This window comes from Thalassophryne amazonica, chromosome 14 (assembly GCF_902500255.1).
Source record: "Thalassophryne amazonica chromosome 14, fThaAma1.1, whole genome shotgun sequence".
Classification (NCBI taxonomy): domain Eukaryota; kingdom Metazoa; phylum Chordata; class Actinopteri; order Batrachoidiformes; family Batrachoididae; genus Thalassophryne; species Thalassophryne amazonica.
The window spans coordinates 10,328,125-10,343,168 of record NC_047116.1 but is presented as its reverse complement, the minus strand read 5'-3'; the positions used below and the strand labels follow the sequence as shown (position 1 = coordinate 10,343,168).

The 15,044-nt window shown below is 45.7% G+C and overlaps 1 protein-coding gene across 1 annotated transcript in view; it reads right to left on the bottom strand.

The window, feature by feature from the left end:
• Positions 1–15,044, bottom strand: part of mao (monoamine oxidase) — a 72,708-nt gene that overhangs the window by 40,344 nt on the left and 17,320 nt on the right. Inside the window, exons 2-3 of the mRNA XM_034186161.1 lie at positions 12,886–12,980; positions 12,606–12,743 (exon numbers count right to left, since the gene is read on the bottom strand). Coding sequence (XP_034042052.1) covers positions 12,606–12,743; positions 12,886–12,980 — 233 coding nt within the window. The remainder of the gene's footprint in view (positions 1–12,605; positions 12,744–12,885; positions 12,981–15,044) is intronic.

Genomic DNA, 15,044 nt, shown 5'->3' with positions numbered 1-15,044 from the left:
TACACCTGGCAGAAGTTTTGATCTGCAAACAAGCAGTATGTGGCACACTTGAGGGCAGACACACAGATGTATTTGTCACAGAGCTGTATGAGAGAACCAAAGCCCTGTGCCACACACACACCATCCCTGAACCAGGCGCTAAGAGGAGGCATAAACAGCAAAATGCAGGATTTTGTGCTGGAGGCAACTGCAGGTTTATGCACAAAATTGAACAATTTCGAGTGAATCATACTTGAATGAACTTGAAAAACACTACAGCATTGACCTGAAAACAGAGGGGGTTCTGGCTCCGAATACAGAGGATTGATGTTCACCCACAGATTTGTTGTCTGTGCGAAACCTCCTGGACATGTTCAGACATGTTTCCCTCTGAAGGCAACCACCCAAGCTGCTCCACAGCGCCTGTAAGCAGCTGCTCACATGACAGGTCCTTTAGTGCACTGTGTCAGCTGCACTCCTGGTTGCGTCGGACAGTGGGTCAGAAAAGACTTCACAGTCATGTCAACTGCGAATACTTTTTGGGTGCACTGTATAGTGCTTTAAAAATGTCAGTTTCAGAGGTTTTACATTTGGTGCAGTCAACATCCACAAGTTTAGCTCCTTAACATTTGTTTGTTCAGTGACAACAAAAAGCAGGTCACTCAAGTTCTTTGCGTTCATACAGTACATACAATGTGCACTCAGCATGGAAATAATTACACAGCAATAGCAAGAACTGAAGATGCAGCATACACAAAGCCTGCCCTGAATTTGTGGCAGGTCATCCCAAGCAGAATGTGTGAGGTTTATAAAGAAATAAAATTTAAAAAACCCACAACACAACAACTTTGCCCAACTTTTGCTGAGTAGTGCGTGTGGTCGAGAAATCTTGGTGCCAAACGATGCCTTGCTGAGGTGCTCAGAGTTGTAGCTCTGTACATTTCTGCACCAGACATGACCAAGCGCATGATGAGTTTAAGTCTATGAAATAGTTATGAGGTGTTTAAATTTACAGTAAACAAGCATTTTTGGTTAGTTTGCAGACAGTCACATTGCACTGAAATTTTGCAGAGTCAGCTTCAGTGGCAGCAACTGCACAAACAAAGCTCTTTTAACCTCATACACACACACACACACAGCTGAACAGCCTTTGATGAGGCTCGCTACCATAGAAACAAGCCAGGAAGTTGTGTGTGTGTCAGAGATTGTATCCATGGAGACGCAGGTGTATAGGAGCATCTATACCCTGTGAGGAATGAAGTCGGGCGCCGTGGTGCCTCGCAGCACAGCAGCTTTCTGCTCCGGTCTTTTGGCAGAGTGCAGATTTATGTTTTAAGCGTTGGAGTTGAACATCATGCTGCTGACATTTCACAGCAATGCTGAAGAGTAGGTCACGTTCACGGTGCATGAGCGCCATGAGCACAGCAGTGGGCTAAGGGCATGCTGGAGCCTACATCAACAACAAACTGGATTTGATTAATGTCCCCGAGACTTTTTTGAAATAATGGAGCTCGTGCAGGTTTTTATGCTTCAGCTGGTAGCCTCTAAATGTTGTGCCAATAAACCTTTGGCTCCGCCCAGATCCTGATGAACTGGCTGGGCGCAGATCAAAGAGGTTAATATTTGAGAACTAGAACCATTTTAATTTTCGGGCAAGTTAGTTAGTTAGACGCTCAGTTAGTCTCATCAAGAAACAGGTTGAAATATGCCGGAAAGCTGCACATGTTGGCAAAGCCACAAACGGAGGAAGACGGGACACAACATTTCCTTAAGTACATGACATTTGGTTGATAAATAGGTGTGTGTTTCCTGCCGTGCTTGTGTCGTCTGAGGACACGGACCATTAACTCTTCAATTAAGTCTAGTTGATATTTTCTCCTGCTAGACCGATGTCTAGTTAAAATACTTGTCCTTAGTGACTAAAAGTGTTCGACAAGACCGTTTTTTTTATTTGCACCTTAAAATAACGAGCCGTTGTCCGCAGATTATAATGACTCGCACTGTGCTGCTCACAGTCACATCCTCACACAGAGACGTGCACACACACACCACCGACTTCATGAATGAAACTCCATCAATAAAGGATAATGTTGTGTGTATATATATATATGTATTGTAATGGGTTTTAGGAGCCGCATGGAACACAGCTGCAGCTCAGCAGCGAGATCCGTGTAACTTTCAATACTAAGATTTCAGATGTGTGTTGTGTGTGTGGTCAGAGTAAATTTAATACTTTCCTAAAATAATTTAATGTTAATTTACTCGCTCGATATCCAGTCAGAATGGCATTTTAACACGTATTTTGCGAGTGTGTTTCCTGAAGTGTGTTCACTCGGGAATCCCCATTAAAATGCATTAACATCTAGGAGCTTTGTTAATATTTGGCCCGGTTAGGAGGCGTCGTGTCGCTGTCCATGAAGGGACGTTCTCATTCAGCAGCAGCATTGGGAGTGCAGACTCTACGTAGTCTCTTTGGCGCAGACCTGCTTCTCACTCTTGTGAAAACAAACCACTTGCCAAAACAAGTGGTTAACTTCTGAGCGCTTAATTAAATCATTCGTTTGTAGCTGCCTGCTCCAAATGTAATTCTCCTGAAGGGTCACAGCCACGCCGGTGAGCGCACAGACAGTTGTGGCACACAATGCAATATCCTGGGGACGTATGGTACAAAACATAATGTGAAGGGTCAAACCGAGAGAACGGAGTGAAAGCATAACCAGAGCACCAACCACAGAGTTCATCGGATTTTCTTTGAACTATTTCCCAAGACTACACAGTGAAAGAAAATTATAAACGTACTGTAAATAAGATTCTTTCCAATAGCCGTTAGTTTTCCAGGTTTTTTTAGCATTCACACATTGTGTAAATAAAGGAGTCAGATGCAGACTGATGACTCTTTAGCTGAGGCAAACATGGCCGTGGCTGCTGCGAACGATCAATGTGCTAACGATTTAAGAGTCTGAATACGCCATTTTCATGTTTAGTTTTTAAAGAGTTTTCCTTTAGATCCCCATTCTAAACTGCATTTTTCTCCAAAACACAAAACTTCCTCGTGAGCAGTGTGGTGGTTTAGTGGTTAGCGCTGTAGCCTCACAGCAGGAAGGTCGTGGGTTCGATTCCCACCTGCGGCCTTTCTGTGCGGAGTTTGTGTGTTCTCCCCGTGTTTGTGTGGGTTCCCTCCAGGTGCTCCGGCTTCCTCCCACATCCAAAGACATGCAGGTTGAGTGGACTGGAAACTTTAAATTGTCCATAGGTGTGAATGTTTTGTTTGTCAGTATGTGATAGACTGGCGTCCTGTCCGGGTGATCCTGCCTTATGCCCCATGCCCCATTTCTAGGTGTTATATCTGAATTCTTCAAATACACTCGACTGAAACCTGAACTTCCAAGTGAAATGTCGACAGTCTCGAGCAACGGTAATTTACACACTGCTGTGTGATAGTTTTGCCTTTAGTTTAGGTTCTCAACCAAAAATGTGTAAATTTTCTTGAATGGTGTCTTATACTAATGACATTTTTCTTAGCAACAGTTCAATTCATGAACACCATTTCACCATGTTCACAACAAGAAGTCTGATCAGAGGAATCCAGCAATGTGCTGCACTCGTGCAAGAAAGAGGAATGCCCCAAGTGTGGGAACATACAAGTGTCCAGGCCTCAGGCCAGAACCTGACACTGTTAATCACTGACAAAGGATACAACGTGTTGAGATAAGCTTCCTTACAGCAGAGGAAGTCTGATCAGGGTCCACAGCAGAAATAAAATCCAATCTGTTCCAGGACCACACCCACATTAAGGGTGGCCGTGGTCTAACAATAATGAGATATGTTCCAAAGGACAACAGGGACAAGGAAATATTGCTTCAGCGCCTCCTGGCTTGTTTGCTTTTGTTTTTCTTTCAACCACTCAAAGGCAGACAGAGTGCATTAGAGAAGACGTTCATCCAAAGATTACATCTCCAGTCCCCAACACAGATGAGGAGAAGGCCAGCCGGCTGCTCGGGAGACGCATAGAACACACAGTCCATGAGCCTGAAGCTAACTGTGACCTAATCTGCCCCACTGAAGGGGACTAAACAACACTTACAATCCAGCCTCAGTGTACTGTGGTTGACACCAAAATGTACAGTGGCCATCCCAGGGTGGCAACTATAGTCAGGCAGGGGTCAAACTTTTAAAACGCTCAAATCATACTGGAAAGTATAACCCACTGTTTGTCTTATCAGAAATATTACAAAAAGGTATATTTTGGACCATCTGTCACTGAATGCAATAAAGTTATGGGGCAAAAACATAAAAAAAAAAAAAAATGAAAAAAAAAATGGTGACAACGGTCAATTTCAGTTTGTGAATGAGTCAAAAGTTAAAGTTGCTCCAATTTTAGGAAAAGTGACAATTATTGGTTATTATGATTCAACAAAGGAATAGTCTGCACCCGCCATTATACTTAATTATCAAGTTACAGGGGTAACATGTCAATGTTAGCTTACTTGGAATTTATTGCTCTCCGTCGAGCCAGTTAAAGGCTAACCTGGCCTACATGTCGCTGCAGCCATGAGCCCCGAGCTTTCTTTAGCCGGGAGCGGTTCCACCTCTATATCCTTTCACTAAGGTACTTATATCATGTTTCCATATACATTTCAGCACGCCTTACCTTTTTCTAATTCTTTTGTTAATGTAACAGACTTTCTGATGTCTTTGCTTTATTTATGTCCTTTATTTACTGTGAAGCTGCACAGGGTTAATGTTGGCACTGTTGTGTTGCCGTAGGCGGGAGGCGAGGACGAAGGGCTCCCGCTTGTGTGGTGTGTGTGTGTGTACGGGAATGCGCGCGAGAACGTGCAATAAAAGGAGCCACGCTGTTGCGCTCGAATGGTCCACAGTGGTCCCGTCTCCCTTTTTATTTTAATATTTCACGCCTGTCAAGAGCCCACAGAGGAGCCGCTACATTGGTGGCAGCGGTGGCCGCTTGTGCAGGTTGTTGCATGTGTTGGCGTTCGTGCTGAACAGTTATTTTGAGTTTTGACCTGTTAGCTAGTGCCTCAGTTTAGCTAGCCGCTAACGAGCTCAGTGCTTCTGCGACATGTGGTTTGGGGACGAGGACCCGTCGAAGCCTTATACGGCGTGGACCACCAGGAGCTCACTTGGTGGAGAAGTTAGAGTGGACCTGCCTGCTCCTTTTGCTGGTGATGGGAGCCAGAGCTTTCACAGCTGGGTGGCAGCTGGAGGTAGCCATCGGGCGACATCTGTCAGCAGAGACTGTAATGATGAATTGGCGCGATTCTGCCTACTCGCCTCAGCAAGTCGGCCTTTCTGCTGTGGGACAGTTTTCCTGACGTGGTGAAGAGAGATTATTCTGCTGTTAAAGATAAGCTCGGGTCAGCGTTTGGGCAGAGACAGCTCTTGGACCGCTTCAGAGACAGCCTTTCTGCTCGAGTGCGTGCTCCGGGGGAGAGCCTGGAGGTGTACGCAGCGGACGTGAGCCGCCTGGTGCGGAAGCATTCCCAGACTACGGCAGCAATGCACGGCGAGAAGAGAAGTTTCGGCGTTTCTTAGCCGGCCTAGATCCAGCGTTGAAAGCTAAGTGCCTGGAGCAGGGCGCAACAGACGTTGATGAGGCCCTGACTGTGGCCGAGCGCTGTGAGAATGCCAGGGCACTACAGAGAGACAGTGGGAGTTCAAGCACAGGTGTTTACTGGGTCAGAGTGCAACTGTCCAGTCTGTGTCTGTGACGGATGGCCTTCAGAGGGCCGTGGAGAAGTTAAATGAGGACATGTGTGTAATGAGAATGGAAATGAGGGAGTTGTACGGGAGAATCAGAGACTGAGAGCCAGAGATGCCAACAGGACAGATCGTGGTCCTCGCTCTTCATCTGGGGGCGCTGTAGCTGTGCCTGTGGGGAGTCCATGTCAATCCAGAGGGTCTGAGGACAGACGCTTGGGACGCTCTCCCAACCGCCCGCCTCATGATTATCCTCGCGACAGAGTTTTTCTCCAACAGCCAGGCCATCCTGGGGCAGGAGTCCCAGTCCTGGTTGGAGGTCCCGCAGAGAGGAGCCGAGGAGACGCGGTGTGCGTTTCTTTCCACAACAAGCATCTGTGAAAGGCGGTCACCAGGGAAACGGACAGTAGCTGGGGTTGAGGCCCGGACGCCAGCCGCTCAGACCGAGGGCCCTGTACGGCATGACATGACTGAGGACGTGACTGAGAGCACCACTACTGTGGACAGTTGTGATCATCCCACATCCTACGTCAGGGGTGTGGTGGAAAGCTGCGAGATCCCTATTTTAGTCGACTCGGGAGCTAATGTCTCATTGATCAGTGCAGATTTTTGAATGTCGGTCCCCGCTTTGAGGAACCGGCCTTTGAAAAAGAACTATGTTAGTTCTCGGGCAGTTAATGGGCAAATGTTGGATACGCTGGGGTCTATTGAAGTGACATTCCGATTGGGTCCGACCTGCTGGCAGCATAACTTTTATGTACTGAGGGAGTCGACTCAGAGTGTTCTACTGGGGCTTGATTTTTTGACTAGGAACCGTGCATTGCTGGACCTGGGGCGAGGGGTACTGCAATTATGGGATGTCGTGGTGCCACTGCTGCGAGGGGGGGAGCTCACCCCCAACTGTTGTAACGTGACAGTGGAGAATGTTGTGACTATACCCCCCTTAAGTGAGGCCCTAGTGCCAGTGACGATTGGTTCTCTTGGTGGTGCTATGTTGCCTGCTAAGGATTTTGAAGGGTATCTGGAACCCAATGCCCCAGAGTCGACAGGGCTTGTGGTAGCTCACTCTGTGAATAGTGTGAAAGATGGGGTCACATAGCACGTGTTCTCAATCCATCTGGGGAGCCGTGGAAGTGAAGCGGGGGCTGCACCTGGGCAGTTCCACTCGGTGGAGAGAGATGACCTGGTAGCCCTCCCCAGTATTGCTAATGTTGGGGGCGCCTCACCTCCGCCAATGAGGAGCACCTTCATCTTAGATGAGTCACCCATTACCATGCAGCAGAAGGAGGAGCTCTCAGAGCTCCTTCTGAGGTTTTCAGATGTTTTCAACCTGTCTGACAGGAACACAGGCAAGTGCAGATTGGTGTCGCATCGCATTAGAACCGGTGACCATCCCCCCATTAAACAACAGCCCTATCGCACATCTCCCGAGAAAAGGGCTGAGATTGAGCGTCAAGTAGCTAGCCTGCTGGCAAACGGAGTGGTAGAGGAGAGTTGCAGTCCCTGGGCATCCCCAGTGGTGTTAGTGAGGAAGAAAGGGGGACAGTGGAGATTTTGTATTGATTACCGTCGCCTTAATGCGGTGACGATTAAAGATTCACACCCTCTACCACGTGTGGATGACAACCTTGATTTGTTAGCAGGCTCGGCCTGGTTCAGCACACTTGACTTTTCTAATGGTTACTGGCAGGTTGAGGTAGCTGAGGAGGACCGTGAGAAGACAGCCTTTACAACCGGCAGGGGCCTCTACCAGTGGCGGGCCATGCCGATGGGTTTGTCAAACTCTCCGGCCACCTTCCAGCGGATGATGGAGCTTGTTCTGAGGGGTTTGCCCTGGCACATTTGCATAGTATATCTGGACGATATACTGATTTACAGCCGCTCCTTTGGCGATCATCTCCTCCACATCGAGGAGGTTCTGTCCAGGATACAGCAGGCCGGGCTGAAATTGAATCCAAGCAAATGCCATTTCGCGAGGGATCATGTGGTTTTTTTGGGCCACGTGGTTTCTCGGCAGGGTCTCCAACCGGATCCCCGTAATACGGACAAGGTGAGGGCCTGGCCCACTCCACGTACCTCGGCGGAGGTGAGAGCATTTGTGGGCCTATGTTCGTATTACAGGAGGTTTGTGAAGGACTTCTCAAAACATGCGGCCCCACTGAGTTACCTGGTGGGTAAGAATGTGCCTTTTGAATGGACAACTGAGTGTGAGGAAGCCTTTTCCTACTTTAAGCGGGTCCTGACCTCCTCTCCTGTGGTAACACTGCCAAATTTCGCACTCCCCTTTAAAGTTTACACCGATGCCTCCAGTGAGGTGGGTGCGGTGTTGGCACAGGATGGGGGGGGGGGGTTCGAGAGAGTGGCATATGCCAGTCAGTCCCTCACAAAAACGCAGAGAGGTGGTCCACTTTTGATAGAGAACTGTGGGCGGTCGTGTGGGCCGTGCGTGAGTTCAAACACTATGTGGGGCTTTCCACTTTCTCTATCATAACTGACCATCGTCCGCTGTTGGGCATCAGGAACATGGCTATGGACAGTGACCCAACGGGTCGTAGGAGTAGGTGGATTTTAGAGCTGGACCCGTTTAACTGGGTCATGATTCACAAGGCTGGTGTCCAGCACAACAACGCGGATGCACTGTCGCGCCGACCGGCTTCTCCCCCCAGGGCACCCAGATAGGCCGGCTGGGGAGCTCGCGGTCGCCTCCGTGGGAGAGTCGGGCTGCTCATCACCTCCGGGGTGTCCAATTCAGGTCCGGAGGCTGCCTACTCCCTGTCGGGGAGCGACTCTGAGCTCCGGGCCCGGCAACAGGAGGACCCAGATATTAGCACCATAGTGGGGTTGTTGGAACGGAACGCGGCTAAACTACCTCGTCGGCTAATCAAGGGGTCCTCTGCCAAACTGAGGAAACTTGGAACAGATTTCAGCCGCCTAGCAATGGTAGGTGGACTGCTGTGTCGGACTGTGCGGCCGACAGCATCTGGGGAGGACCAAATTCAGGTGGTGGTCCCCTCATCTATGGTGCCTGAGCTCCTGCTACAATTACATGGGGAGCCTACGGCGGCCCACTTCTTGGTGGAGCGAGTGTGGGAGACGGCCCGACGGTCTTACTATTGGCCCTTCATGTTGAGAGACATCAGACGCTGGTGCGAGCAGTGTGAGGCCTGCCAGACCCGCCGGTGCCCTGTTCCCAGACTGAGAGCACCTATGGGGGGGTCTCAGGCGGCCCGTCCACTACAGAGGGTGGCGGCAACATTTTGGAGTTACCTTTGACCTCCAGGGGGAACAGATACGTTCTAGTGGTGGAGGATTACTTCTCCAAATTTGTCAATCTGTACGCCCTGCCAAATCAGCGCAGACGGTGGCTCACTGCCTGTTTGAGGATTATGTGTTGGTGCATGGGGTCCCTGAAGTCCTTCACAGTGATCAGGGCCGCCAGTTTGAGGCAGAAGTGATTCAGAGCCTGTGTCAGCGATTGGGCATGAAGAACACGCACCACAGCATACAACCCCAAATCTGATGGCATGGTGGAACGTCATAACAGGATCTGATTGATCAACTGGCTAAAATGCTGCTGTCGCATGGGGGTGAATGGGACTCGTATGTGAAGCAAGTGGCTTTTGCCTACAACACTTCTAAGCATTCCAGTACCCAGTTCACCCCCTACTTTCTCATGCACGGGCGTGAAGCGCGGGTTCCAGCTGACGTGCATGTACCATCAGGTATTCGAGACCGCGGGCGCGGGACGCAGGCGGAGTATGTGTCGTCTATGGCAGAGAGGTTGAAGTCCGCATTCGGCTTGGCTCGGCTCAATTTGGCAGAATCTCATGATCGGCAAAACTGTACTACGACGAAAGTGGCTGTCACCGCCTATGGTGTGGGTGCACTGGTGTGGCTGAATAATCCCACTGAAAACCGACCAAGTTGGCGCCACACTGGAAAGGCCCCTATCAGATTGCTCAGGTGTTAGCTTCAGGTGGGGAAGATGCCCTGACATATCGCATTGTTAACCCTCTGGACTCGATGGAACGAGCCCAGGTTGTTCACCATGACAGACTCAAGCCATACACTCTGCCGCTGCCGACGCATACGCCTCCTGCTGCTCCTCTGGCCTGCAGTCCCATCCGGCCAGTCGTCAAGGCCCCGGATGTGGAGGGTCAGTCTCAGGCTGCGATGGAGATTACGGACTCTGGGGGGATTTGGGGGCATCGGTGCCCACTCGATCTCGTGGGGGAAGAGAGGTACGACCTCCGGCGCACCTCAAAGACTTTATTAGGTTTTAAGTCCAGTGCAGCGCATTTGTTATGATTTTATGGTGATTGGATGCTAATTACATCCAATTATTCAGGAGTCTGTTATACTGTTTTTTTTTTTTTTTTGATGTTATTGTTTATTATGATGTATGTGCTTTGTTTACAGTGGTACCAGAAACGAGGACGTTTCGTGTTGAGGGGGGACGTGTGTAACAGACTTTCTGATGTCTTTGCTTTATTTATTTCCTTTATTTACTGTGAAGCTGCACAGGGTTAATGTTGGCACTGTTGTGTTGCCGTAGGCGCGAGGTGAGGAGCGAAGGGCTCCCGCTTTTGTGTGTGTGTGTGTGTGTGTGTATGGGAACGCGAGCGAGAACGTGCAATAAAGGAGCCACGCTGTTGCGCTCGAACGGTCCACAGTGGTCCCGTCTCCCTTTTTTTTTTTAATATTTCACGCCTGTCAAGAGCCCACAGAGGAGCCGCTACATTAATATTATTATATTAGTGCTAAAAATGGAGGAGTGGGGTACAATTAGTTAAACCTAACAGCTAACGTTAGCTTATCTAGCCGGCTGCAGCACCATTTATCATTGCTAACAATATAGTTGGTTCTGTTCTGTTTGGGAAACTAACGTTAATACACACTTTTGTTTACATTTTTTGTTATATGTATTTGTTAATACCATTATTGTAGGGTTAAACTATGCTATTGTACTTTATACGCTAGTTACCGGCTTTGTTTAATCTTGTTGGCTAGCAAGGTTAGGGTTAGCTTATTAAGGGCTAATTTAATGGTAGCTCATCTAGCTATAGTTAGCTTATTTTCATGATTTACATTTTTATTTTACATTTGATTTGATTTATTGTCATTGTCATTACACGAGTGCAACAACAACAAAATTGCGTCCACACTCCAAATACCACAGACAAGATACAGCAATTAATCCACAATTATTGTCTACTGTAATAATGGCACACATCAGAATTAAAAACAACACATATACATTTGACATTGTTTATGTGCACTAAACTTTGAAACAGTCCTTTTTCCGAATTTTCCAAACACAGTGTAGATTTTTAATGATTCTTCAGTTCATGGGTTTTTTTTAAATAGATATCAACATATAGTATCTAAGTTTGGGGTTTCCATTAGGTAGCATATAGAATATGTATTTTGTCTTCCTATAGTAAGCTAACAGGGTGAACTTTAGATAGATACCTAAAACATATTACATCTTAGCTTCTGTTTCTATAATAAAATAACCATATTTATTGCTTAGCCTACTAGCTATAATTTAATTTTATTACTAGTCTACAGACTAGGTATATGTATAATACAATCTTCTCCTGTATGAATATTTAGGTTCTAGAAGCTAACTCCTATAATATTATGTAGTAACTATATTTCTTCTATATGTTGTTTATTACCCTTATTGTGTAAAAATCACATACATGCTGTCCATTTTCTTGAGTCGCTTGGGTGGGTAGGGAGAGTTCCCATGGGATAAAAAAGCTTTACAACCTACCATCCCTGGTTCTCAAGACCAGACACCAAAGAGGCTCTAGTCTACTCTATTCTGCTCTTCTTTTTTAGATATACATTAGTGGAATTCTATCTCAGAGTTGGAATGTATTATAGAAGACACACATTACTGAATTTTCATGTAGGAATCCAATGAACACAGATCGTTACTGACCTTTATTTTCAAGACCAACCCATTCAACATGGTCAAAACTATTCAATTTATTAACAAAAAAACTTCACTCAGACAATGTGATATCAAACAGGTTTCTCATTGGGTTAAAGTGTAGGACAACCAATATATAGACCTGGGTTTGATTCCCAGTCACACTACTCATGCGTGTCCTTGAACAAGTGAATTCATTTCATACTAGCATGTTGCCTGTGAGAATCCACTGGCTCTAGATTGGGTAGCATTTAAGATAAGATAAGATGCCTTTTATTGCCATTGAATAAAATTCAACAAAATGTAAACTGCAGCTTCACCTTGTCTAACATAAAACCTCATACAACAATTTAAGACAAAGGACAAAATACACATTCAACTATATACACAGAGAATACAGTAGGCAAAGAAATGCAGCAGGGAATATCAAAAAGTGCTGTACGCATAGCGGCTCTATAGAAAAAAGTGTTGTGTGCATGACAGTTCTATAAACAAAGTGCAATGGCCAGGAGTTGCAGACCCTGCAAATAAATAAATAAAACAGGCCAGATATACTGAATGCATGATTACAGTTTATCAAAGAGGCAGCTGACATTTTTTAAGGGTGGTAAATTACGCAAAGTTCTATAATGATTTGGAATGATGTGTGAGTCCAGAATGTAATCATCAATGCCCATTGTTCACCATTAGCCAATATCCCTAATTTATCCAAAAATATATTAGTCCATCAACATTCCGTTTTTTGCAGCGTTCATCCTGGACCCAACATACATAAGCACACCAAATGGCAAATGCAAGCTCTCCCCAGTTTCTCTGTGATTGAAGCCATACACACACATGCACACACATGCACACACATGCACACAGAGGCCACTTGGCTTTGCACTTTGCTAAAATTGCAGTGTTCCAGGTCCGACCGCGTAAACATGTTAACAAACAGCTTCAGATGAAGTTGAACCTCACTCACATTGACGTAATGCACCAGGTGCTCCTGCTCGTTGACTTTGTACGTCTTTATGCTGTACTCGTTGGCCAAGCGAAAAATGCGGTTCTGAGTTGGTCCAATGTAAGCCCCGCCAAGATCCACATATTTTGTCTCTTTATTCTGCAGGTACGATAAAAGCAGGTTGAGTTCACTAAAAGAAGACAGAAAATCTTTAAGTGCATTTTTTTGGTAACATAATTACTACAAATGCCACAGATTCTTGCAGCAGCGTTTGCGTCGCCATCAGCTCGGCTGGTCTTACCCGTACAGTGAAGGTTCGTCCTCCAACACGATTTCTGGCCTCCAGGACTACAGGGTTCAGTCCGTTAGATTTCAACAGCTTTGCTGCAGACAATCCTGTAGACAGAATACAAAATATCAGTCCACAAATGCGGCTTGGAAGCATCGTCAGGCTTTTTGACGACCACCATATGGACTTCAACATGGTCCACTCTTCCCTAATCCAAGGACCATCTGTCTCAAATTAATGAATTCATTTTCTATACTCGCTTATTCCAATTAAGGGTCACAGGGGGAGCTGGAGCCTATACCAGCAGTTATTGGGTGGAGGCGCGTTTGTCCCTGGACAGGACCCGGACCATCACATGACAAAAATGAATTCATCTTTGCTTTTTGATGCATCTAATCTACAGGACGCACTGTTAAGGTCAAGCGTCCAGGATGTGAGCACCTTACATGGACTAAGAGCTCAGGTTAAAAAACTAGAACCACCGTAGTGGCCTGACATTCATAAGTCCCTTAAAACATAAACTTGGTGTAATGACGGCAACATTCAGATCACTACACAGAGAATTTATCAGCTGTAACTCTCATGAGGCTTTTCAGCTGCTCAGACATCAGTTGGTGTTTGGCTCCAAACAGCACAAAGCAATTATCGACGATCACCATAGGGCGCACATATGAAAATTAAAAACGGTGCAACACTGTTCTTTGCACGTTTGACAAAATGACTATCCACATTAATTTTTTGTGATTCAGTAGCACCAAAATATGGTCAGTGTTGGGCACAGATAACCAAAAAATTAACTTTGATAACAGAATAATCAGATAACTGAAAGTATCTTTGATTAAGATAAAACAATAAACCACCCAAAATGTATCGGAAATTACAGATAACCGATAAATAAATTCCAATATTGTCTCTGGTACATTTAAACAAACTTAAGTGTTTAATTCCACAATAACTTCTACTAATATTAAAGTAACACAAAACCCACACACTGAGACACACTTTTGTCTTTGAACATTCTGCTCCTGCTGGGAGTTCCTTGTTTACTACAAAGCTCCCAACACAGAGGCACCATGAGAGCAGCCCTAGAGCCAGCTCTCTATCAATTACAACACTCCCGTCAGGCGGAGGTCTTGAAAATAAAGTCATGCTGACTTATGGTTTTGATTTATAAATACATTAATACTGATAGAATAACTCCATTAATGTCATTCTGTCATTTGTTAAAGTTAAAATATAGCTAAGATATCTAACGTTGAATAATGCACTAATTATGAGGTTTAGTAACAAACAAAGACAAATTGCAAAGGATTCTGGGTAAAAGTGCCTCTGGCTAAACACTGATTGGTTCAGTCATTTATTATGTAAACCAACGCGTTAATGGTGACGTCTGTCATGTGTTGGTGTTCATTTTTTTATTTGTAAAACAGGCATTTTTACGGAGCCCTGGAAGTGTCATTGCAAAATGTTTGCATGTGGAGAGAATGTGTGCACGTTTTATGATGTTGTAAAACGTGCTTTACACTGTGCGAGATGATTTTTTCATGCAGGAATTTTTTGGACCGAGTTTCAGGTTAATCGCGCGTCCTGCATCGTGTAGTCATGGAGTAACAAGCTTTAAACATCTCACGACCACTTCCTGATCATGATCGTATGGTCGAATGAAAATCAAACCTGTTATTCTGGTCGGCCGTCGGGAGGTTATCCTCCTGAAAAGCTACAAGCATCCAACCGCTCGCACTGTGCCTGTGCAAACACTGCAGAGCTGTCTTGTAATGTTATTATTATTTTTTTTTTTTTGCTGTTTTGTTTTGTTTTAAACTTCATTTGTAAAAAAAAAAAAAAAAAAAAAAAAAAAAAAAAAAAAAAAAAGCCAGTGCAAAGCCAAAAAGTTGATTTGACAATCATCTGATATAACCAGGGTCAAAACAAATACAACACTGCCATCTACTGGTTCCCAGAGGCTTAGTACTTAGGGCAAATACTGCCATGACACTACTGGCCAGTAGATGGCAGTAGAGGCCTTGAAAACAAAATTCCAGATAATCCCTGTCTGTTTACATTTAAAATGCGTGGAATTTAACAAACGCAAATACAATAACGTCTATAAACCCAGAGAATATATTCATGAGAGTTTTAGGCACTAGAGTTTAATGCTGTTGTCTGTGGAG